At 46.8% G+C, this 23,917-nt stretch overlaps 2 protein-coding genes and 1 long non-coding RNA gene across 3 annotated transcripts in view; 1 reads left to right on the top strand and 2 right to left on the bottom strand.

Moving 5' to 3' along the window:
- Positions 1-3,141, bottom strand: part of GALNT14 (polypeptide N-acetylgalactosaminyltransferase 14) — a 137,759-nt gene extending 134,618 nt beyond the window's left edge. The window contains exon 1 of the mRNA XM_068940113.1: positions 2,852-3,141. Coding sequence (XP_068796214.1) covers positions 2,852-2,977 — 126 coding nt within the window. The 5' untranslated portion in view covers positions 2,978-3,141. The remainder of the gene's footprint in view (positions 1-2,851) is intronic.
- Positions 3,142-3,369: 228 nt separating this feature from the next.
- The window catches only part of LOC138066872 (uncharacterized), a 33,864-nt gene continuing 13,316 nt past the window's right edge, over positions 3,370-23,917 (top strand). Inside the window, exons 1-2 of the long non-coding RNA XR_011140482.1 lie at positions 3,370-3,548; positions 4,426-7,261. This is a non-coding gene — a long non-coding RNA (uncharacterized lncRNA). The remainder of the gene's footprint in view (positions 3,549-4,425; positions 7,262-23,917) is intronic.
- LOC104151395 (calpain-14) overlaps positions 13,980-23,917 on the bottom strand; it is a 36,025-nt gene continuing 26,087 nt past the window's right edge. Inside the window, exons 17-23 of the mRNA XM_068940114.1 lie at positions 23,849-23,906; positions 22,037-22,101; positions 21,573-21,641; positions 21,367-21,445; positions 20,150-20,266; positions 19,398-19,453; positions 13,980-19,120 (exon numbers count right to left, since the gene is read on the bottom strand). Coding sequence (XP_068796215.1) covers positions 19,094-19,120; positions 19,398-19,453; positions 20,150-20,266; positions 21,367-21,445; positions 21,573-21,641; positions 22,037-22,101; positions 23,849-23,906 — 471 coding nt within the window. The 3' untranslated portion in view covers positions 13,980-19,093. The remainder of the gene's footprint in view (positions 19,121-19,397; positions 19,454-20,149; positions 20,267-21,366; positions 21,446-21,572; positions 21,642-22,036; positions 22,102-23,848; positions 23,907-23,917) is intronic.

The following is a 23,917-nucleotide window of genomic DNA, read 5'->3' on the forward strand; positions in this document are numbered from 1 at the left end:
GCGGCTCTGCCACCTGCACCCGGCAAACCACCAGCTGCCTGCGGCTGGCAGCGAGCTCGGGCACCCGCGCCGTCGGGTGCCAGCAGTCGGACACGCGCCACGAGCCCTGCCAACGGGCTAAGCAAGATCGTCCTTCGGCCGGCTCGGGCACTAGGAGACACCACCAGCTGGAGCCTAACTCGAAGAGTCCAAAGGTTAAATCCACATGCGGCATGATGTATGGTGTGCATATGGCCACAGAAATAAAGCTGGACCGAGAGAGAAGATAGAAGTGGGGTGGGGAGGGGAGCAGAAAACGTTGCCAGGAAAGTTGATGTGGATCTGCTCCAAGTCTCCACCGTAATTTGCTAAGTTTGCACTGCTGTTAGCAATCTGCCCCTTCCACTTCCGTCTCTTGGAAGTTGGGAGGGCAATGGTAACTGCTTGTGCTTTCAGGGTAGGTAGCCCGTCCTCCTGGCTCAGGCCACAGGACACGCTGTCAGGCCTGTCCGTTGGCTACAGCTTCCCTGGCTCCAGGACCAAAGTCAGCTTTGAATCCTTTGAGAGGGGTTAACTGAAGCGACATCGTGTCCCCTGCTCTCACAATGAGGTTATAATTCATACTGCTCAAAAGTAGTTTCCAAAGCCAAAAATGTAATGCATTTAAAAAAATGAATCTCTACTCTACGAATCTCAAGGGGATGCAACTGTTTTGATGAAAAATTCAGAGGAAATGAAGGAGAGGCAATTTTAGCAGTCAAATTGCCGGAGTTACAGCAACTTGGCTGTCGCGACTTCAAAACTTGAGGCCTGACCGTGCGTGCATCCCAGAAGAAGTTCCCTTTGCCTGCAACAGGAGCCCAGTCAGGCCCATGACAGCAGGAGCAATCTGACAGCATGGGGAGACCGTTAAATCTGAGCAGCACCTATGGCTAGTCAAAAGGGGCTGCAAAAGGAAAAACCAATTCAGCTGCAAGTGTTGCTGAAAAAAAAAAAGAAAGGTTCGTTTGAAGGCGAATACAGTAGATCATGTCAAACACAGGAGTTTTTATATCGCCATTTTTAAGAATGCAGTTCCAATAGAAACCTATTTACACAAAAGCATAGTTATGGTTAACAAAGCACTTCATTATGCTTTCAGTGACTTATTCTCCCCCCCCCAAATAAATAAATAAATAAATATGTAGATATTTATTTATCTTTTGGCCTGAAATTGCATAGATTCATTCCCCTCTCCCAGAATTGAGATTTTTGAAAGCTTGAAAAACCTATTCAATCATTCTTATTTAAAAAACATGGAAAACCAATAATTCCTCTGCATGAAAAAATCAAAGCAAGCTTTACGAATTCAGATGTTTTTCTCCCGAAAAGGTCTTGGATTCTTTTTCAGAGGTGATATATATACATATGATAATCTGTGAAGACCTGGCTAATAGTCATATGTCATGCCATAAGTCTTGGGCCAAATGTTTAATTTTGTTTCACTGGTACAAAACCAGGCTAGTAGGGTTCGTACCCCTCCTCTCCTGCGATAACTGTTAATATCAGCAGACTTCAGTTCAGGACCTGGGCCCTCGATCAAGGGCCTAACCTTGATTCAGTTATTCAAGATTAGCAGCAGCATAATTAGGACCAGAATCTGATCTGTGTACTTTTAAAAGTTAACCCGCTGGTAGGCTCAGACAAACTATCAGCTGTTAGAGAAGAAATAACGTGGGAACTTGTTTGAATGTAAGCTGCCTGTAACTTTCCTGCTTTTCACATCATTTGGACAGCGAAACTCATTTGTTTCACTTCGTGCTCCCAGTCAGATGCTCTTTGCATTTCTCCCATGCTTTCACTCTGGTGCACGCTGGGGGTCTCGAAGATGACACAAACGTGCAATTCTACATGCAACCTTCTTCCGCCCAGGCAAACACATCTAGGAAAACACTTCTGCTCGCACTAAGCCCCTGTCTTCAAACACGAAGCAAGACGACAATAAGAACGAAAAGCCCTGTGAAGTGGCAGCTACTTAACCTAGCCTACGTGTCTGCAGCTCTGCCAGCTATTTCACTGCCACCTGGACCACCTAAACACTGCCTGCTCCTGGGTCGCTTCAAATGGGGATCGTCCTGCCCACCAGCGGTGGATGGGATGGTACCCTTGGAGATGCTCACTGGGGAGCGCGGTGGCTGCACGATGCCCCTCTGCCCAGCCCAGCGGGAAAGGAGCCAGCCACCACCCTGGGTGAGGGCACCAGCCTGCCAGCCTGAGAGCGTGGCGAGGGGGACAACGCGCTCCGTCAGACCCTCCGCTCCCTCGGCACATAAGGCCTGCAGCCGAGAAAGCTCTCGCGCGCCTCCGCCACCAGCAAAGTTTGTCAGCATGGGCTTGAACTCATCCCTCCTGCTGCACCTCAGCGGGCCGCAGGGTGTCAGCTGGGATGACTGACGGGGTCGCAGCGGCGCACAGCTCTTGCCCCTTTGGTCGTGCACCAGGCAGAAAGTTAGCCGGGGCGCTCCGCTTCCTCCCGGGGCAGCGGGGCTGCCGCCTCGGCCGCAGGAGCCCCCGAGCACCCCTGGCCGGGAAACCCCGACGGTCCCAGCGGGAGTTTTGTCCTGCTGCAGGAGCTGCCCAGAGCCGGGAAGGAAGCTGCCGCCGGGAAAGGGGTAGCAAAGGATGCGGCCAGGCACGGGGAGAAACTTTTAAGAGGTGCGCGGCGGAGAGGACGTGGGGGGGGGTCCCAAAAATCACCGGGAACTCGTCCCGGCGGCGGTGCGAGGGGGGCTGCGCCTCGGGACGGCCCCGGCCCCCGCCGCGCGCCCCCTCGGGGTCCGGCCGCCCCCTCGCCCCCGCCGTGCGCCCCCTCGGGGTCCCGCCGCCCCCTCACCTCCGCCGTGCGCCCCTCGGGTCCAGCCGCCTCCAACTTCCTGCGCGCCCCGAAGAAGAGCAGCAGGGCGGCGATCCAGAGCACCCCCAGCAGCGACAGCGCCAGCCGCCGCGTCGGCCGCCTCATCGTCGGGGGTGGAAAAAGTCCAACTGGGGAGGCGGGAGGGGGGGGTGGGAAGGGGGGAAGCGGAGGGGACCGGTACCCCTCGGCCGGGAGGCTCCTTCGCCGAGGCTGCGCGGGGACGAGGGGGCTGCTCCGCCCGCCGCGGAGCCGGAGGAGGCGGCGATGCGAGTCCCGGGCTGTGCATGCTCTGCAGGGGAGGAGGAGGAGGAGGAGGAGGAGGCACCGCCGAGGGCGGGGGGGGGGGGGGGGGGAGGGAAGGAGGGGAGGCTGGAGCTGCTGGCTAAGGGCAGCGCAGAAGGTGCAGTGCACGGACCCCCCCCCCCCCGACAGACAGACACCCCCCAGACCGACAGACACTCCCCGCCGGCTGTGGCGGAGCAGCGCCCTGCCCCGGACCGGCCCCGGCCCCGGCCGCTCTCCCGGGCCGGGCCGGGCGCGAGGGGCCACCGCAAAGTTTGCCCGTCGCCCCCCAGCCCGCTCCGGGGCGGGGGGCCACTGTTTAACAGCGCACACAGGAGGCTCAGACATGACGGGAAGATTAATTTATCCAATTGAAACAGCAGGGGGAATTCAGGTAGGTGGAATTTAATTACTGGATTTGGGAGAGAAGACGTACATCTCCAGAGCTGTCAAGAGCACTTAAAAAATAAAATCATAATCATCAACACGGCGCAGGGCTGCTGTTGGTATGCTGGCAGTAGCTCGGGACACAGCAGAAGCCACAGCTCTGGCAGCAGTCCGGCAGCGACAGCCCTCAGCTAGCATTGCAGTCCCAAAAAGGTGCTTTTCTTATCCCCCCCCCCCAGCAGCCCCATAGAATACACAGTGGGTAGGAAGGCCTGTTCACATAGGGTGGCATGACATGGGGATTGTAGATGGTGCTGGGGGGAAGGAAAAAAAAAAAGAGGCAGCAGTGTAGGACTCTAGAAAACAGCTGCATCTCCTGGCTGTCCCTGCTCACCTGCCTGACTTGCCACTCTTCCAGTCCTACCACTAGCAAGTATTGCACAGGCTGAGCTCTCCCTTGCAGAAGACATTAGAGAGTAAATTACATATTGGAGCAGATGTGAGTCATTCATGTTAGTACAAAAACTATAGCACAACACCCCATAAAAACAGGAACCCATGCATAAAGTAACATATGGAATGAATTGGAGATAAGATGTCGAAAGCTGGGAAGTCCAAGGCACATGTTGTAAACAATCTCTCCCATGCCTTTCCCACACACTCCTCCTGGTTTTATTATTTCCTGCAGTTGTTTTGTGTCACTTGTTAATTTATCATTTGTGATCTTCATCTTCTGTCCTCCTCTGATTTATTTCCAGGGCTCAGTAAGTCCTTTTCCCCTAATATAATCCATGTCTCTCAGGCCCCAACATTCACAGAAAGATGCCCAGATAAAAATTTCATTAGCATCCACAAAAAGGGACATTTCTCTCTCTTTGTTTTAGGGCAAACTGACTTTGAAATGTCTGTAACTGAATGATGAAATCCAGGTCCAACGGGCAGGCTTCGGTCGAACTTTCTTTAAAACAACACCAGCGACACTCGGTGCTGCGAGGCAGAAGGGCCCTTGCAGCTAAGCAGGAGCCAAGCTAACTCCGTGGGAAGAAATTGGAAAGCCCTCGCCCTGCGGGAAGAGGCCGCTTCCCAGGCTGCTGAGTCGGGGCTGAGCCACAATCTCAACCACCAGGAAGGAGGCCTGCATGAGCCTGAAAATGCCACCTCTTCCCAGAGCCACCACAGACAGCCTCACTTGTCGCAGCAATTAATGTGCTGCCACATGTCTTTTCTCAGACCTAGAGACCTGCAGGTGGAGGCAGGCCCCATCAAAATGTTGCTCTACTGCTTCTCCTGAAAGCTCACCTGTGCCACATGCCTACCAGACACCTGAGAAAGTTTCAGCAGCTGATGCACTTTGGTGGTGGCTTTTCATATGCCTCAGCTTTCTTCATATCTTGTGCTCACCCCAGCTGTTGCTGGGATGGGCTGGTTGCTACTTTTCAGTTACTTCATTCCAGCCCCTTTGGGACAGGAATCACCTTCCAACTGAGAAAGTCATCTTGCATCAAGTAGAAAGTATCCCCTGGTGTTTTCCTAGCTAGGACTAAGTGACCTTGGCTGCTATAATGCAGCATTCCCACTGACATGTTTATAGAGGGTGGTAAGCTTTTCCTAGCAGATCTTGCTCCACACCAAGAGGCAAGAAAGCTTTTACAGATAAAAGCACCTGGATGTTATCATTCAGAGCTGGATTAAAAACCTTGTCTTTTTTCATGGTTCAGATTGTTACTGGAAGTTATTACAAAATATAGGGAGAAATATAGAAAATATAAAGGAAATACATTACAAAATAGATTACAGGAAAGGTAATAAATAGGACATACCTGACAAAAATGCAATCTGATAATGCTATCTTATTACATTGAGAAACAACTCCCTCTACTGAGGGAAAGCATTATTGACAGGGGCTCAGCCACTGTGATAAACAGCCAGCTGTGTGAAGGAGAGATAACTAGCAAAGGCCTTATTCCTCCCTGCCTTGCACCAGCTGGCACTGCTACACCAGCAGAAATTGGGTGCCACCATACCACAGTGAGAATATACAAATCCCCATTTCATAGAGCTTTATGGCTCCTTTGTGCAAATGCTCCGTGATGAGACAGGAGATTAGAGGAGCTCTGGCAATGCATTTGATTTCAAAGAAAGTATACTCCTCCTGACCGCTGCCACTGGAGGCAGAGTGTGTATGCATGCATGCTGGGACAGATAAAAGTACTGAGCAACTAACAGTAATAGCTGCATAAACAAGAATGAGGCAAGAGTACAAATCTTTAGGTTAGGAATTATTTAAAGTCATAGACTTTCAAGTACTGTTGCATAAAGCTTTTGCTGTAATTCCATTTAAAAAATAGCAATAGTCTGTTGCATTATTGATATCCATATCTTTCCCTATTTTTTTTCATTGCCGATCTCAAAGTCTTTACAAGTGAGGTCAATAACATTAAGCAAATTTTGCTCTGAAATGGGTATGAGGGCAGCAGTAGAAACAGGGATAGCTTTAAAAAAAAAAAAAAAAGTCAGGGAAACCTCTATTGGTAACTAAGCAGGTACAGAATTAAGCAGCATGTGGGGAAGAAAGGCAGGGCTCCTGTGTTCAACAGTGGGTAGTGATAATCTGACAGGTTTTTGGCAAGGCTCCTTTTTTGATTTCAGCACTGCAAAGTTGATGGAAGGTAGTCCTCTTGTGAGAGCAAAAAATGGGACACCATTTCCAAAATGCAGCCCCAGGCAACAGCCCTTCACAGTCCTGCCTTTAAGGAAAAGGAATGGGGGAGAATAACTCCCTGCACTGTTTCAAGCAGAAAGGCTATCCCTAAAGGATGGCAAGAACATTTTCATCAGGTCTGCCAAAGAGCTCCGGATCATTTCAACGCTATTTCCAGAAGGAACACTCTTGAGGTTTCAGTTTTGAGACCCCTCCACTCCAAAAGGATTATAAGGAGTTTGACATTTTGTTTCTGGAAGGTTGAAGGTGGAGGGGGGTGAGAGCAGGTACATTTAAGAAGTGTCAAAGAAAAAAAAAAAAATCCACCACTGACAGAGAAGCCAGGGAATCCCATCCGAATACCACAGCTTATTGCAACATGGAACAACCTCATCAATGTCTGGCTGAAGAAGAGCCTTCAGGACATGGAGCCCAGCCAGCAGAGGAGGAGCTGGGGCACAGCCAGTAGTTTAAGGCAGGCCACGTCTCACTGGTGTTTATGGCAGTACATCTCTTCCATAAGAGGTGCTGCTTGAAGCAGCAATGATACCAGAAAGAATTTCTTCATTTTTGCAAAAATAAGAGATCTGCCTTTAAGAGGGTCAGCATGGTGATACAACTGCACAGGAAGACTAGATTTCATTCAGTGGACCACAGAGCCGTTACGGTCCCTGCCTCAGGCTTGGGAAAGAAGGCAAGTGTAGATTTCTCTCCCTTCTCATGGAAAAGGTATGTCACATTTTCTGAATTTAACCATGCCGAGAACAGGGTCAGGAGGAGAGGGAGAGCACATCTCAAGTGGTTCTCAAAGAGCTGCTTTGACACATACTCAGCATCGGCACGCTTCAGCTCTCCTGTGTCACCCAGGGGCCAAAGTGCCAGCCAGGGCCTCCAGAGAGCAGACAGGCACATGCTGCTGGCCCCAACCAGAGGAGCCTGTTCACAGGGCATCTGGAAAGACAGTTTCAGTGAAGGCCCCCGTCTAAGACATTGAAGACTGTCCTTTGTTTTTGTGGAAGGTAAGTTCAGCCTTTTGCTTCTGTGCTGCAACAGCAGCTTTTTTCCTTCGTTCCTGGCACTCATCCTTCTGGTCCCACCAAAAAACTAGTGCTTATGCTTTGTACAGTACTCTCCCTGTGTGCCCCATGGAGGAGATTGCAACCGCTAGACGTGTCTTCTGAGCTAATACCAAGAGAATTTCAAACTTAAAAAATAGTTCTTAAAAAATCCTTTTAACTTGGCCATCTCCTTCCCCTCACCGAGGGGACAGAATCATAGCTGGTCCTACATCTGCAGCCTAAACAGGAGAGTCAAATGTGAGGCTGTAAAGCATTCGCCTTCTCCGCTAGGGCAATCATATCACTTTCGCATATCCTCTCCCACTGTTAGAATCAGAAAGGCAAATGGAGGAATTGCTGAGGGCTTTTTACCACTGCTATTGGCTTTGCAAGCAGATCTTTTCCCCTTAACTTTAAAGGGCCTTTTTTCTCTTTTAATTAAAACACGAGCGTTCTTCTCTAGCAAACTTTCCACCATCATCTCCAGTTAATTAAAGGTTTAAGCTGTCAGGAGGTGCTACACATAAAAAAAAATAAAATAAAAAGGAGAACTGCTTTAATAGCATTTGTTAATTGAAGTTCTCATCAAGTCAGCTGCAGGAACACGAGCTGTTCCCCAGCTAGATGGGGACAAGCACACATCCAGGCCTTCATCTGCAGTTCCTACAAGCCAGACTCCCGCTTTCAGTCTAGCTTGTGTGGCATTAAAGAGGTAGTGCTGAGCTCTCACTGTGGGGATAAATGCAAGGACTTCACCATAATAAGATATATGTACATGTGTGGGGAAGACGGGTTCTCACCTACCACATCTTTGCAACACATAACTTGCACATCTTTAGCAACTGCAATCAAATGGCCACTACTTACACTGTGTCCGTTCACTGAAGGACAAGTTTTTCTGTTTAAGATACAGCCTTTCTGCTAGCTCCCTGCATTTCCAGGTATGGGGACAGTACCAATACAAGCAGGTGTGGGAGCAAGTGCCAGAGCATGGGGAGGTTCAAAGGGAGACACCTTTACTTCAGCATGTGGCCAGCAGATGTATTAAGGAGCACAGATCCAGTAGGCAGTGCATTTTGGCTGTGACCACCTTCAGGACTGTTCACCAGTTGCTTCCTTTGACCAGCCCTGCTTTTGTAGTTTATTGCCACAACGCAGCTAAGGGTCCTGCTGTCCTTTGAGAAGGCAGTTTCTCCCTAAAAAAACAGTTGGGAGAGGCGAAACAGCACAGGTGCCATTCTCCTGCTGGTACACACCTTTCAGATATCAGGGATGGCAAACTAGAGCAGTGCTGCTGGGCCTGAGCAAGGAGCTCCCCCAGCCACCCCGGCCACGGTGGGACGTGGTTGGCAAGGGACTCTAGTCTGACTTGGACACATAGGGAGGACGCTGAACCTGTCCCCACATCTCCAGTGATGGATAGTCTCTTTTGAAGCACAACCACTTTCTGGAGAGAGCCCATGGAGAGGTGATGGCCACTGACTCCCTAGATAGCTTGTCTCCTTACCAAACACTAAAAAAAGCAGTCTAGCCCTAGGCCAAGGTAACAGCCACCAGTGATGGCCATGGCAAATCTCCAGGAAAACAGCAGCATTTGAGAGGAAGAAGGAAGTTACAGCAAGTGTTCGACAGGCAAACCAGCATAGCCTAGCCAAGGGCAGGTGAAACTTTGCTGCTGGCAGCAAGCCTGTAAGGTGCTGGGCACCCTGCAGGCCTCAGCACAGCTCTGGGTGCTGCAGGGGAGGTTCCCACGCTCCTGTGGCACTATAGCACATGGGGGAAGAGTAGGGCTCAGCTGCCTCCCAAGGAGTCGGGCTCCTAGAGAGTGGTCCTCACCAGTGGTCCTGCACACTGACACTGCTGACCGCTACAGCAAAGCTGAGAGCCTGGCCAGAACTCGGATCAAACCTGTTACACTGAATATGTTAAATGAGTCCTTTTATCCAGCTGCAAGACTGTGTCCCCGAGACATTCGGGACAGCAATTGCAGTTTCAACAGGTGACGTTCACACCAGAATAAAGACCAAGTTGGGTGATCAGTTAGAGAAAACATTAGCCAAAATAACACATTGTCCCTAAATCACCTTTAATGCTTCTGTCCTTTTGCGTGCAGGTGTTAAGCAGACTTCAGAGGCAAATCTCTACTTCTGTAATATACAAGTGTGGCCCAATGCCAAGCAGAGTCTAGGCATCCATTAACACAGCTGGCAATAAGCAATGTTGCACCAGGCTTTTTGTGGGAAGGAGTGTTTTCACAGTTGGATGCCAAGTTTTACCCTCATCTTCCTCCTAGGAAATTTCACATAGAAAAATTCTTGACTATTCATCCCTCCCATCTCTCAGGGGATCCAGAACTGAAGAGAATGAGCCACAAACCATCTGACTTCTCTAAATAATATGACTAAAATCTTAAGAAGTGTCTAGAAATAGACATTTATTCCATATGCAATCAAAAGCCACAAGTACTGAGTGATTTATATTCCATCAGACCATCTCCTATTTTCAAAGGACGTGCTCCAAGGTGCTGACAACTAACTCCTTATCTGCCGGGAAAAAGTAGTTAAAAGCAAGCAGTTACTCTGTTCAGGAAATATAACCCCAAGGTCTAGGCTTGCTCCATGCAGATCTTTATACAATAGTCATGGTGTTCTCCAGCAGGAAAGCATATACTGTGCTACAGATCTGCCCATGACATGTTCAGGAGAATTAACATGTCATTTTCTATCACAAAACCATTGTATTGGTTAGAAAAGAGCAGCAGCTTGATTTTCCACCGGCAGGAAAAAAAAAAGTCAGGACTGCTGTTTAGAAAACAAAGTTATATTCAATTCCACACATTTATTTCTGCTGATATTGAGCAAGAACATGCTCGGAGCACAACAGCATTATTTTTTTACCTCCCCACATATCACTTCAATAATGTATTCAAAACTATTGGCATCTGTTAGTCCCGGACGCTCTCATTGAGCCGGAACAATCAATAGATGCAAACAAAGCAGGTAAAGAGGTGATCGGGGTTCTAGAAAGCTGAAATACTTTCTATTAGGACACCATAATAACTTCCACTGGATAAACATTTCAACATATGGTGCTATGAGCAAGGGAGGAGTCCGGGTAGATCAACCATGGCAGGCCATGTGAAGAACAAAATGCATCTTCCTTTCAGTGCAGAGCCAAGTTTGCTCAGGACGGCAGGACACGTTCCAAACAGATTGGGCTACCCCACCTAGGAGGGAGTATTGCACAGGAAACACTGTGTACGAGAGATAATTGGAGAAAGCGGTCCCAGTGTTTTGGGTTCAGATCTCCTCGCAGTAATGAGCACACAAGCAGATGATGCATATGCATGAGAACATAATTAAGAGTGGTAAAACCTGGAAGATTTTCAAACTCCATGGCAATTACCAACTTAAACACACAAAAAATTAGGGTAGCCTTACACCCAAAGGAAAGTTATTATTCCGAGTGTCTTCCCTCATTACAGTTAGCTCAGGCTCAAACAGCAGTCTGATAGTGGGGGGAGAGCTGCCTTCCATTAGCAGCAGGTGCTCTCCCCGGGACCAAGACAGGATGCTGACATCCTTCTGCTCTCACCAAGGCATCTCAAATGGTCCCGAAAACACTTTATCAGAACAAAAATAGAAAGTAGAAAGTGCACATGAGTGACAGCTTGGGCTCCCCTGTTGCTCTTTGGGCCTCTCTGGTGAGGAGCATTCACAGACAGAGAGCTACCCTGTGTAAATATATTCACTAAATAAATGTGGTAATTATACTGAATATTATTCTCAGTAGAAACAGCAGTAGGGAAATGATTTGCATAAGAAGTGTGGATTATTCATGTAAATGAATGTGTATTTGTTTATAAAAAAAGATTAAGTCTTGTCTAAAGACCTAGAACTAAGCTATATGTAGAAGTAAACACTTAGTCAGGGTCTTACACATTGAGTATGCTCAGCCCACCTTTATCAAATTATCTTCATTGGCACACGTGGCTATGTGTTTTGCACCAGCCTGTTTTGCTGGAGCTCACAGACTCCCCCCAGGCCAGGGAACAGTGAAGTTTCCCTTGGATGCCTGGCTTTGGCTGCCACTAAAACACCTCTAGAGAGAGAGTAGCATTTAATCTTTCCAGTTCAGCAAACCCAGGAGAAACAGAGGAACTGTTTCTGGTTTTAGAGGGATACATGTAAAGCCTAGCTCAGGAGGAGGGATCCCTTTCCTTCTTTTCCCCCTGGGCACAAGGACAGGGTCAGGTCCCTGCATGTCTCTGCACTGCCCCCACACAGCCTGGCACCACCCAGTCTCAGCCCAGCAGTAGCAACAACCCCCAGCCTGGAGTTATCAGGTCAGGGAGAAACAGGGACAGACACAGGGGACAAAGCTCACCCTGTGCAACCTCACCTCCTGCAGAGGAACCATCTCAGCTCCTGCAAAGGGAAGCACACACTCAGCATAGCCACCAAGAAAGCAGCCCTGCTGGAAGAAGGAAACTCTCATCTCTCACAGGGTTTAGAGAGGGAACTCTTCTTATGGGCCAAGTCATCAAGGGCAACATCCTCAGCTGATTCTCACTTTCATAAGCAATGATATGGTCCAGCTGAGGAGCTGTTGCTTCTAGCCGCTTTAAAGAGCAGCAAATAATTTGAGAAAGGATATATATCTGCTTTACAGTGTAACAGGCTTGATTTATTGCTGCAGTAGTACCTCCAGAGACAAGTTTGCAGTGCAAATTTTTGCTTTATTCAACAAGGCAACATGGGAGCTGTGGAGTCCTTCAGCTCACTTCAGCTGCTGCAGGTGGTTGGAGCGAATAGAAATTCTTTGATACTCTTCAAATGCTTTGCCACCTTTTTACATAATGTAAAAGGTAGTGTTGAGGAATGGCACCCCCACATGGCCTTTCCACTGAATTTCTCCTGTGATTTTATATTCCCAAATAACTGGTGCACCACTAAAAATCAAAGGATGGAGAAGAAATAGGGGTCCCTTCTGCTCCTCTCAGCAATTTATTCTTGCAGCATATGAATTACTTTCTTTGTTAATTCAGTCCCCAAATTCTTTACATGCCTTAGTTTGATATAGCATCCTTTTTCTTTTTGTATTTGATATAATTAAAGCCCTGCAAAACTCAGCAATTAAATTCGTTGGAAACCTCTGCAAACTGGAAAACACTGATCCAGGTGATGGAGACTGTGAAGTGCCCAAGCCTTGCATTCACATCCTGCCCTGCACAGGGAGCAGAAGAGCAATCTGTAGAGGACATATTAATTTTTCAGGAATGCCAGCCTAAGTTCAAACCAAGCTACTTTTAAGATGCTCAGGGTTATTTCTACTGCCTGAATTTTCCTCCTGACCTTTGGGAGGTTGGGCTCACAGTTTCCTGCAATCCTGGAGGATGAGCTGGGGCTCTACGAAAAGGCAATTATCATAATGCTGGTAGAAGTTAGCCAGAGCAGACATGCTCCACACGGGCATCATGTCGTCTTCAAAAGAAGGACTCTGACAGGCATGGTTGCAGGTTAAAATGAAACCCCCCAAACTTCTGCCCCACTGCTCTCATGGATGTGGTCAGACCCTGCTGCTGTGGTCAGACGCATGGTCCGACGTGAATCAGTTCCTACGTGACTTCAGGTGTCAGCCTGGAAAGCTGGAGTTAGTAAACCCTTTTGGACTGACAGGGGGTGGTAACAGCCCAGCCCTACAACTTTAATCTGTTGACACTGTGCATCAGTGTCCTAAGAGTAGGTGTTTTTAAAAATAGAGTTATGGCTCCTCTGAGATGTGTGCAAGATTAAGGAGCAGGTAGGAAGACTGTGTGATGTCAAGTTTGTTTTATTTTTCCTTCTAAAAGAAAGCACAATACGGCTACATTGCTCTGGATGCGAGATTTCGTGTTGCCTCTTCTCTGTAACTTGAGCAACTTAATCGTTGTCATATATTGTGTTTTCATATACGTGTCCAGAATGGTCCGGAGGGCCTGAATAAAAGATCTGGCCCTAACTCAGGCGTGGCCAGTGTTGCCATTCAGGTTTCCATGGCCCACGCCGCAAACCCCTTTGCTGGCTCTGGCTGTGGTCTGCTCACTGCGTGCTCAAAAGCGCTGCGGCCAGCAGGGCCTGAATTGCTAGCGCGGTATTCCTAACTAATGCTTTGGTTTTGAATGGTCAGAGGGAAGGAAGAGACTATCCCAGGCATAACTCCAGCTTTCCCCTCGAAAGCCAGCCTTTAGCATCCGCAGCAGAGGGTCCTGCTGCTGCCACCCAGAGAAAACGCAGGATCAGAGCTGCCACCAAAAAAGGACGCAAGTCGGGATTGCTTAAGACCCAATTTCTCATGCCTGGGTTTCAACTCTTCAACAACGCAGAGCTTCTTTCAAGCAATAAGTGGTTTATGTCTAGCTGCAGCAAATTTATAAGAAAGAAAGAAATCCTGCTTTTAGCTGAGGAAAAAAAAAAAAACCTACTTTAGAGCAACTACTCCTTTCATTTCGTCTCATTTAATGAGCATGAGCTATAGATATTGTTCTCTTAGTCATATTCGTAGGAAACTGAGGATCTCCACACCTGTTTCTGCAGAGTGCTCACCTCTTAACAAGAGCTGCATACCTGGCTTGTTAGAAAAAGATAGGATCCTTTTAAAATATGACTCTTCATATCAATCTACATTCTGGGCCCTTTGAATATGAGAATGTAAATCCCATATTCATATATGGTTAGCTGTACATTTTCCATTACAATGAGTTTCACTAAAAAAAAATCAATTTTTAACTGCATGCTTTCTTAATGCAGAGTCCTTGTGTTTGATGACAGCTGCACAATTTCCTAGAAAAAACTTCTTCCCCTCAACAGCAGCAACAAAGTCAGAGACAGTTCAACTGTCTCACAGATCAGTTGAAAATGTGTACAAAAAACTTTATTTTCAACCTGACTCTTACTATGAATTTGGGCTCCAAGGACCCAGCTGACTGTCCAGCTGTAATGTTGTTAATGATAAAGAGGAACTGTAATTCACCCAACAGTCTTTTTTTTAATGACACTTTTCACTACTTATTCAACGAAAAAGTAGGACAGAAACCCAACAAAGGAACATTGTTTCTCCCTGGTATCTGCAGTCACCGTAATGCCAAGTGGGTGCTTTGCAAGTGGCATCAATCTCTGGCACTGCCAGACTGGATTTTAGTCAGGATTTTGTAGGGTTTTGTCCTTTACCTGTGGAACGCCTGCTTCTGACACTGCATAGATGATCTGAGCAAAACAAAGATCTGCTTGGATTGGAGGGGAGAGCAATGGAGACATTCATTTCCCCAGAACAGGTAGTGTAACAAATCAGTCCTGACCGCACTGATAAATTGAACTTCAAGCTTGGTGATACTGCTTTTCAGGTCTAATCCAGTGTAAGAAACAGCAGGAAGGAAAGGCGAAGGCAATTGTTAACATTTAATTTTGTGAGGAGCTGCTCACGGAGCAGGGAGAGGAGAAAAGTCTTCTTTTTCCCCTCCTTTTGTAGCGCAATATTTCAACAGTTTCTGAAGAAGGAGGCATGGGGTGCGTGTGTTAGGTGGGGTGCGTACACACACACACACACAATGAGGTACAGGAAAACTCCCCAGTGGTCACTGCTCCTTGCCAACCCACATGCCTTAGGATAGGACCATAACTTGTGTTACTGTATGCCAGTGTGAAAGAAGCACTGCTTATGGGCTGGGCTTTAGGAGACTGAGGTTCAAACCAGGCCTTGACTGCAGAATCCCAGGCGAATCGCAGAGACAAATCATGCTCTTTGAACAGTGCAAAAGTACTTCTTCCTGCTTTTCTAAGTAGATGGCTCTCCAGGTCGCACAGCAGCCAGCACTGTGGGGATGTGGTCTCCATCCCCTCAGCGCTGTGGCAAAGTACAGAATAACAGAGGGGATTTTTTTCCTTAACTCTTCTGAGTCTGGATGTGAATGTCACACCTGTGGGAAATTCCTGCCTGTCACCTCTCTTCCACAAAGGAGCGTGGGATTGCACTCAGGGAGAGTTCACAGGAACCGATGCCTGGAGAAGAGTCTCCTAGCCCCTCCTTCTTTGGGCTGAAAAGCCCACAGCCTATGGAGGAAATAAAAAGGATCCAACACTTACAATTTTTGAAATCATTTGAATCCTGTCGTATGACAGAGAAGCAGGAGAGCAGAGGGTGGTGAGCAGGAACTGGTGAACACTTGGATTTGGAAGTGGGTTTGAGTCCGTGTTCCCACTTTACCTCTTCATTCACCTCAGTGGCCTTTACAAAGCAGCGTGCTGCTGAAAGACCTTGCACCTGCTCTGCTCAGGGGCCAAGAGCTGCCTCCCCCTAGGAAACAGGCTTTTCCTCCAAAGAGCCTCAAACTCCTCACTCACGTGGCTTGACTGCAATAGCAGCTTGCTATTTAGTGATTCCTTTTGTGGGTTAGGATTAAAACTACTGCTCAGTAATCAAAGCCAGAAAAAAAGTTATTTGTTCTACCCAGAGCATCTCATGATATAGTCAGGCTGTTGGCACAGCTTGGCCAGCTATGATGGTCGCTTGTGTGGTAGTTACTTGGATGAATACCATACCTCCCAGTAAAGGATCTTAACATGCATCTAAACGCTTCACCTAAGTAAAGCGGAAGCATTATTAGCCCCACTGTAAAAATGGTGAAAATGAGAGATGAGACCTCAGATGGAAAGCCACAGTGCAGCGTGTGAATGCTGCTTAGAGCTTCAAATCGTAGCTGATTGCCCAGAGACAGAAATAGAGGGACGTCAAACCTGAACCGGTCTCTCTTCAAGGGTCGTTGATGCTAGCTGTCCTAGGGTAGGAACCCAGTCATCTTGCTGTAACTTGCCATGGGGTAATTTGTCCCCAGAGGACAACTCTTCCCCTTTTGCCTGAAGCCAGCTGTCTAGGTATCAGTGAAGAGCTGTGGGAGAAACATGTTTCATGTGACAGCCCCAGACACGAGTCATTCATCTAAGTGTTAGCCCCTTTTTGAATACGGTTAGGCTTGAGAGTAGAGCCTAGCCTGTTCCAGTCCGGACAGAAGTACTGCACCAGGCAAAATATCTGTGGTGAGGCTGACGGGCTACTCTACCCTGTATGCGTGCACCAGGCACCTCCAAGGGACCTCAAATTCACACAGGATATGTAGCTAGAGCTCGCTACCACAAGATGCACATTATGTTTGCAAAGGGTCAATTAGTCCCTTTCAATTTCAGCTCAGTCTTACTCTTCGAGAATATCCGATCATCCAGCCGGTCTTATGCATTCCAGCCATTATTTGCTATTCATGTTATTCGCACCAGTCTTTTCCTGAAAGGGCCTTTATTAGCAGTTCTAAGCCTAAGCCATAGCCTCGCTTCTCTTTGATTTCTGCTAGAGCAATAGCACCCGCTGCAAAGCTCAGCATCTCTATAACTGCTGTGGTTACATATGAATGCATCTTTTGGCAGTCTTTTAGATCATTTTTCTACAATGCATATTGTAAATGAGGCGTAATATATCTTTAGAATTGCCCAGAAAATGTTACTCTGTTAGCAATATAAAAGCATTACAGTGTCCGAGTAGGGGCCCTTGCCAAAACATTTTATTGTGAACCAGCTAATTCAGCTTGAATTGTACATGGGTTGGTATAATCATTCCAGTAAAGCATTCTTTACAATTCTGTAACAGCAAGTCACATGGCTCAATAAAGTTTACTGCTACACATGTTTAGTGATTCATGACATAGATGAATTCTGTTCCTTTCCTGAATCGAATAATCAATAGCAAAATAATCTCCTCGCAATTACATTACTCTGCATTAAATAGGTATGAAGTAAATAAGTACAAAATCTGATATAAAAAAATATGTACAACATTAAAATGAACTGCCATTTGAAAATGGGTGTCCTGCACCATGATTTCCCATACAGCCTATGGCAGAGGCTATTTAAATTATGACCAGCATCCAGCAGTCCAGCATACTGTCAGCCTTCAATAATTCTTGCTCACCTGATGACACAAACTGTGTAACCAACCCTGGTGGGAATGACAGTTTGTCCATCCCATCATGCCCAGCCCAGCTGGGAACTCTCTACAACTACACAGACACCTCAGCCACCCAGGGCAATACATGTAGATGCCAGGGACCATCTGCTCAGAGTGCACTGAAAGAGCAAGACCTGCGCTCCCCTTTAACAGCCCTTTCAGTTCTTCCAGTGTGGTTCTTGCACACAGTAAACCAAGGTTTGTAACATCCCCCGCTGAACTGAGTGCAAATTAAATCAGGCTAATTTAGTTTGCACCATCACGTTCAGCTGCAAGTCACAAACGGAAGCGGAGGCATGACAGTTGGGAGAGGGCACGTGCTTTATGACAGGAATTGCTAACAGAGCCTCCTTAGGAGCTTTGCAAGACAGCCGTGCTGCAGTATCTGTACTCAAGGGCCCTGGCAGTCCCTGCTGCCCCTAACCTGCCCTGCCTCACAGACCTGAGCCCCTGTGGCCCCAGTGACACCGCAGCAGGCCACTCATGATAGACATATCATCTGCTATAATCAGAACAAGTACAAACATATCTATCTGGTTCTAACAAAAGCACTTCTCATAAAACCAGTATGAACATAATGCTGTTTAGAAACAGACTGTGCTAGGGAATAAAGAGCAGACTGTCATTTTAATTGTTTAAATGACTGGGAATGATTATACGAGGATGGGCTCTCTCTCCAAATATGCTCCTATTGTTGTACAAACTTCAATGCAGTGGAGAGCCCATATCTGAACTCAGGCTTTTACTGGTGTTTACCTATAATCCACACTCTTCCTCCTCAGTCCTCACACACACCCCAAAAGGACATTTATGAGATTAAACACTAAAATTTTTTTTAAAAAGCCACAGGGAAGGCTGCCTATGCAAACTTAATATTAATTCCTTCCTACAGAAGTGTTAGGGTATGGTCCTTTGTTACATGATTGGTCTCACAGGAGCCCTGTTTCATTCAGTGTCGACTAGACCATGCACTGGATAAGAGACAAGCGTCCTGCTCACAGGAACCCGGAAAAGTCAAAATCGCAATCTGCAGCAGGCATTTAGCGTGGAAATTTCCAGCCCAAATAGCTAAATGGTAAGAAAGTGAAAAAAGGTCCTACAGGTAGATATACCAAGCAACTCTCTAACAAGGTGTTTCATGCAAGTAGTCCCACTTCTAACGTTCTTTAACACTGTCCATAATTACGCACCCAGTTTCCACTATTTATTCAGATAGTCTCTACCCTTTCTTCCCCACAAGGGCACAGACCCTTGGCCAATATCATGGGCCTAGCAGCTGCAGAACTGGGATTTGCTCCTTTAGATAAGCCACTTAGGGCAGGGACTGTTTCTCTCCCCAAGCTCAAGAGATGTTTAACACAGTAAGGCGCCATCATCAAGTACAGCCTCTGGACGCTACCACAACGTACACCATACTATAAGAATAATGATGTAGTATGAGCATTAAGTGGTGATCCTAATGACTCAGCTGCCACACTCCATGGTGTGCTACTGTGCACCCATAGTAGTAGGCAGCCAGCAGTCTGTTCTCAGAAGGGATGTCTAACATGAAATAACACTTAAAAAAAAATAAATACACGATTAACAAAACTTCATTTCACCGAGTCCATGGTCATTAGGTCAACTCTGCTTCAGGTGCAACTTTCATATGAGGAAGGATTGCAGGGCTGAGCCCAGGAAGTCCGATACACATAAAAAGTTGATGTGACACAGCCTTCCTTATTCTGGTGCAGGTCTGATCGTCCTCTCCTCTACAGCATTGCTTCAGGAGTACAGGGTCATCATCATCCACTGCAAAACAACAGGGAAAGGGGGGTTGAACTCATCCACTGCTATGAGAGCTCTGAGATATTCACTGCTGAATTGGAATGTGGGCATTGGAGATTTCCTTTTTCCAGCCAGAGCAGAAGCCATAGCAAGGCAAAGCTCCTCGCTGTTTCAAACCTACTCTTTAAGCGATCAGGTAAAGATGCCTTCCCCCCCCCCCCCCCAAGGCTACAGAACAAAGCACATGGTGCCACTTGTAATGGAAGGAACTTGCATTTGTTACTCAGAGAATGGGCTTTACCTCAGATTCCCGGAGATATATCCCTTTGCCATCTTGCGTTAAATTGCGAAAGGCCTCTGTGTAAGAAATAAATAAGAAACATTAACTTGATAGCTAAGAGATCAACACCAACTGAGATCCACTCTCCAAGGAAAAACCTCAAAGGCAGAGTTTTAGTCTATTCACAGGTGTGGGGGTGTACACACTTGTCTTTTCTGACACTGGAAGATCCCTGAGGTTGGGAAAAAGATATGACTGAATGAACTCAGGCACGTTACTCTGGCCATCCAGCAGCCTCTTCAGATAGAGCTGTCAAATCTTCAAATGCAGGAGGCCTCAGCCTCACCCACTACAGTCTGAGACACTTAGGTGGTGTCTACAGTATGTGTGCTCACAGATTGGAGCATAAACTCTCTCATCCTCATGCCTGCAGTCCCCACCAAAGGTATATTTCAATACCCTCTGCTTCCTGGAAGACAAGCAGCCTCCATCTGTAATTTGCTCACCAATTCTACAGGGGCCAGTGCAGATCTACTCCCTGCAGGGAGCAAAGTCATTCCAATTTGCAGAAAGTGACTGGCAGAAAGTTAAAGAGCGAGAGCTTGATTTCCTCTGTATGTGTCCCTTGCTTTGAATTGATTACTCCTGATTTATTCTTGTCCACCTGAGAAGAAACCCAGACTTTCTATTTTGACCTTGGCACTGCCAGCTGGAATAGCTCTGGAAGGGCTGGGGATTTGTTGGACAGGCCAGAGGTATAGCACCAGCCTCACCTCCCATGATCTCCACTCGAAGCATGAAACAGACAAAGCTTTCAAAGCTGATCTGCAAGTCAGGGTTGCCGTATCTGATTGCCATCAGGTTACAGACTTCATTGCTGAGTGAGATGCCTTCAGGAAAAAAAAAAAAAAAAAAGGCAGAATGAGAGGGTAACTCCCAGCTGGCATAAGATCTCTGTGCAGCTGCCTGGTCTTCGCCCTTTCTCCAAAGCCTCTTTCTCTGACTTCCCCTACAATTAGCTAATAGGGACCAGCGCAAACCAGACCACCCAGTGGAGATAGATCTGGAAGAGAGGATTTCTTCTATTCACTGCCCCCGCCCCAGGACATGGAATAAAACATATATAGGCATCCTTTGCTTATGCATGAATGAGGGTAGTGACAGCAGCTGTATTTAACAGCAACAGTGGCCAAGAGTGCAGGAGAGGAAATGAAAAGGAAAATCCATAGGAAGGTGATAGACCAAGCATCAGTCCCAGTGTCAAGCAGCACTGGCAAGGCATGGAAGTACTTCGTACTCGTGGCCTGGGGTTTTAGTTTGTTTTAGCAGAGGTCCCCTGGCTTTCACTGTGCTTTCACTAACTCAGATGAACTGGGTGAACCAATCACCAAGAAAACGAGTGATAATTTAAGCTCAAAGCTTGCAAAAGGAGCTAGATGACTGAGCATCAACTCCCATTCAAAGCCCAGTGGCAGCACTAGAGCATGACCCAGGTATTTGGTCCATGTGTACAGTCTTAGTTTCTAGACCAGCTTGTATTAGTCATGTCTGGTACTGGTATTGCTTCTGTAGAAGTCCCAGACTTCCAGGTTCAGTGCCTGAGCTGGTATCTTTGGCAGAGCTAGCCATTCATACAAACCGGAACTGACCTCCCACATGCATCCACGCAACCCTACACAGCCTTTTAAAGTGAAATTAGTAACAAACAGGAAGGAATTTAAAAACTGGGCCTAAAACAAACAGATGCTTTTGTCCCTGATTACTATCGGTATGAGGCCACAATGGGACAAAGATAATGTAGCATATCACACAGCAAAATAATTTTCAGAATTTTTTTTACCCTGCTAAGAGAGAACCAAAGATAGCTAAGACCATGCAGTCTGTGATGTTTTCCACTCTTTCTGGCCTCTGCTACAATCCTCAGGATGTTTCCCAGCTCTGGGCTTTTCTGCAAATGAGAGTCCTAAGTTTAGACGTGCTGTGGGCTCACCTGTCTCCTGTACAGCTGCACGCAGTTCCACCAAGTCAAGCCTTCCAGATCTGTTAGCGTCTCTTTTCTGGAAGACTTCCTGGTGGAAGAAAAAGGAACTTTTAAGAAAAAATAAAAAAAAAAAGGAAAACAAAACCCCAAAACAAACCAAAAAACAGAATATGCTGATGAGAAACATTGTAAGGGGAAACAAATGATTCCTGTACCAAGTAGAAAAGTAGCCTCTTCCACAGGACTCTGAACTCCTGAATACTCAGCGTGCCAGAGGCATTCAGCTTCACGGGAGAATTAAGGTCGGAACATCTCAATTAAAGGTCAGAGAGAGCCCATTATATAAAACACATACAAACATAAAACTCATAGCCAGTCTAACATTCACACAATGATAACATGAGGATAGTGATTTCTTAGCCCACAGGCCCATCCAAATGCTTGATCCTGCTCCCACTAAAATCAGTGGGAGCCTGCTGCTGACATCAAAAGCAGCAGGAATTAACCCTTTTCCAAGCCAATTCTATCTCAACTGAACTGTTATTATGGAGGGCGAGTTCAATAAGCAGGGACATATCCTCATGGTAAAGAAATCAGTGACCCTCCATTTGCCCCAAGAAATAACGCTCAGATAAAGTATTAAACGAGTCAGAAGTATCACTCATGCCAAGAAGGATACATCCAGGAGTGCCAAGATACCCTGGCAGGCATCTAGACTGAACCTCAGGCGAAAGCTCTGGAAATCTGGAGAAAAAGAAGAAAGATTGTTTGGAGGAATCACTCGACATCACTCAAAAATGGAGGCTGACAAAATTCCCCCTCACTTGAGGGCTCAGGCCCCAAAGCTTCAGTGAAACTTTTAACCCACTTGAGAAAAATGCGTTATATACGATGATAAAAATATGAGGCAACAGGACGGATTCTACTGGTCTCAGAAAAGCCAGTATGAGCTCCCTGCAGGCACACAATATGTAGTGAAATACGGTGCACTATCTCCAGCTATTAGAGAAATTGAAGGAAAAGGGCATCCAAAGCTGTAATCCCAAACAGAATTTACTGCATGACCTTGAGAAAAGTCACTTGACCTGAAGAGCTCTGGGGAACAGCACTGCAGATTAACTGAAACTCTTGTGCTTAGCATCTCTGTCACAAAGTCACTGCCAGCCCTGTTAAAATAATTAAAAGTGTACAGGCAGGCATCACTGAAAATACGATGCTGTATCAAAGCTAAGCATTCCTGGTTCATATATAAGTTACATGAGGAGTAACAGAAATAGGCTCTAATCTCACTGCAAATTATGATTACAGATGGTCTGTAGACTTCCTCAGAGTAGAGGACAAAACCATAACTCACAATCGCTTCTCTGCGGAAAGTAAAGATGTTTTAATCTTGTAATAGCCCTGTTTATTAAATATGAATCAAGTACTGTGAAGTTTTTAAGGTTATGTCTTAAAATTGATTACTTAGTCTTCTCACAGATAAGACAACACCTGGTGGGTCACTTTGAAAAGACAGAATGGCTATAGTTCACCGTTACAGAAAGAGAGAGCAACAACAGACGCTCTCAGCTGAAGTGGAAAGCCGATCACATCAAGTGTTTATTCACCTTCTTTGCTGCCTGTAACTGTTGGACAGTGCATTTGTGTTGCACATAGCTTGTTACCCCTGAAGAAACCGGGAAGGAAAACTGTGCCCATCTTTAGCTCCTTAACTTCACTGTTGTTGTTCAGGGGAAACAGCTGCTGCAATACCTCACAGCTGTTTAAGAAGAGTTACTAATGTCTAGGGACCAAATAACAGGCTCATGGAGTGCTCTGGGCTGCCACTGGCATGGAGTGGATTTCACAGTCCTCACACGAGAAACATCCCCAGGGCTCACCTGGCTCTCACAAGCATGAGTTACACAGGTGCTGCAGGCTCCCTGCTTTGCCGCCTTATCTCCCAAACACAAAGAGAGCAAGAAACATTGCTATGCAGTGCATAGCAGGGAAGAGTCAGGAGAAATAGCATGAATTAGGCACATCAAGATAAAGACACGATCCCTTGCTTTGCGTAAGTCCTGCAGAGCAGGCTAACTTTTTACACCTTCTAGCAGTGGGACTGCTGAGACTGCTTGTAGTGGCAGGGGGTGAAAAGAGGTACCGTTTGAGAACTGAGGCTGCAGTCAAGCCAGGTTTGAGGTCAGATTCAGAGTCCGCCTGTACACAGCAATAGCTGCACCTGCTCTTTCCCCCACATTCTTTCAGTAGTTGAAATTCAAATCAGATCAGCTTCACTTGTAAAATTTCTACCATCTTGTTTCACAGCCTGAGCAAATCCTTTCTCTTCAGAAATCTAACAAGGCATCAGAACAGCCAGTCTGGTCAGACTGAAACCGGTTTCTCTTTTCCCAGAATTCAAGAAACAGGTGCAGAAGCTGAGGCTTTTCTCTATTAGAGTGTGTGGTTCCCCCCCCCCCCCCCCAAAACAGTAACATTTCTTAGTACTTACTTCTCCAAGATATATTATTCAGGATCCTCTGGAGCTGAACAGCATTTATTTCAGGATTCTGTGACATGG

This window comes from Struthio camelus, chromosome 3, assembly GCF_040807025.1.
Source record: "Struthio camelus isolate bStrCam1 chromosome 3, bStrCam1.hap1, whole genome shotgun sequence".
Taxonomy (NCBI): domain Eukaryota; kingdom Metazoa; phylum Chordata; class Aves; order Struthioniformes; family Struthionidae; genus Struthio; species Struthio camelus.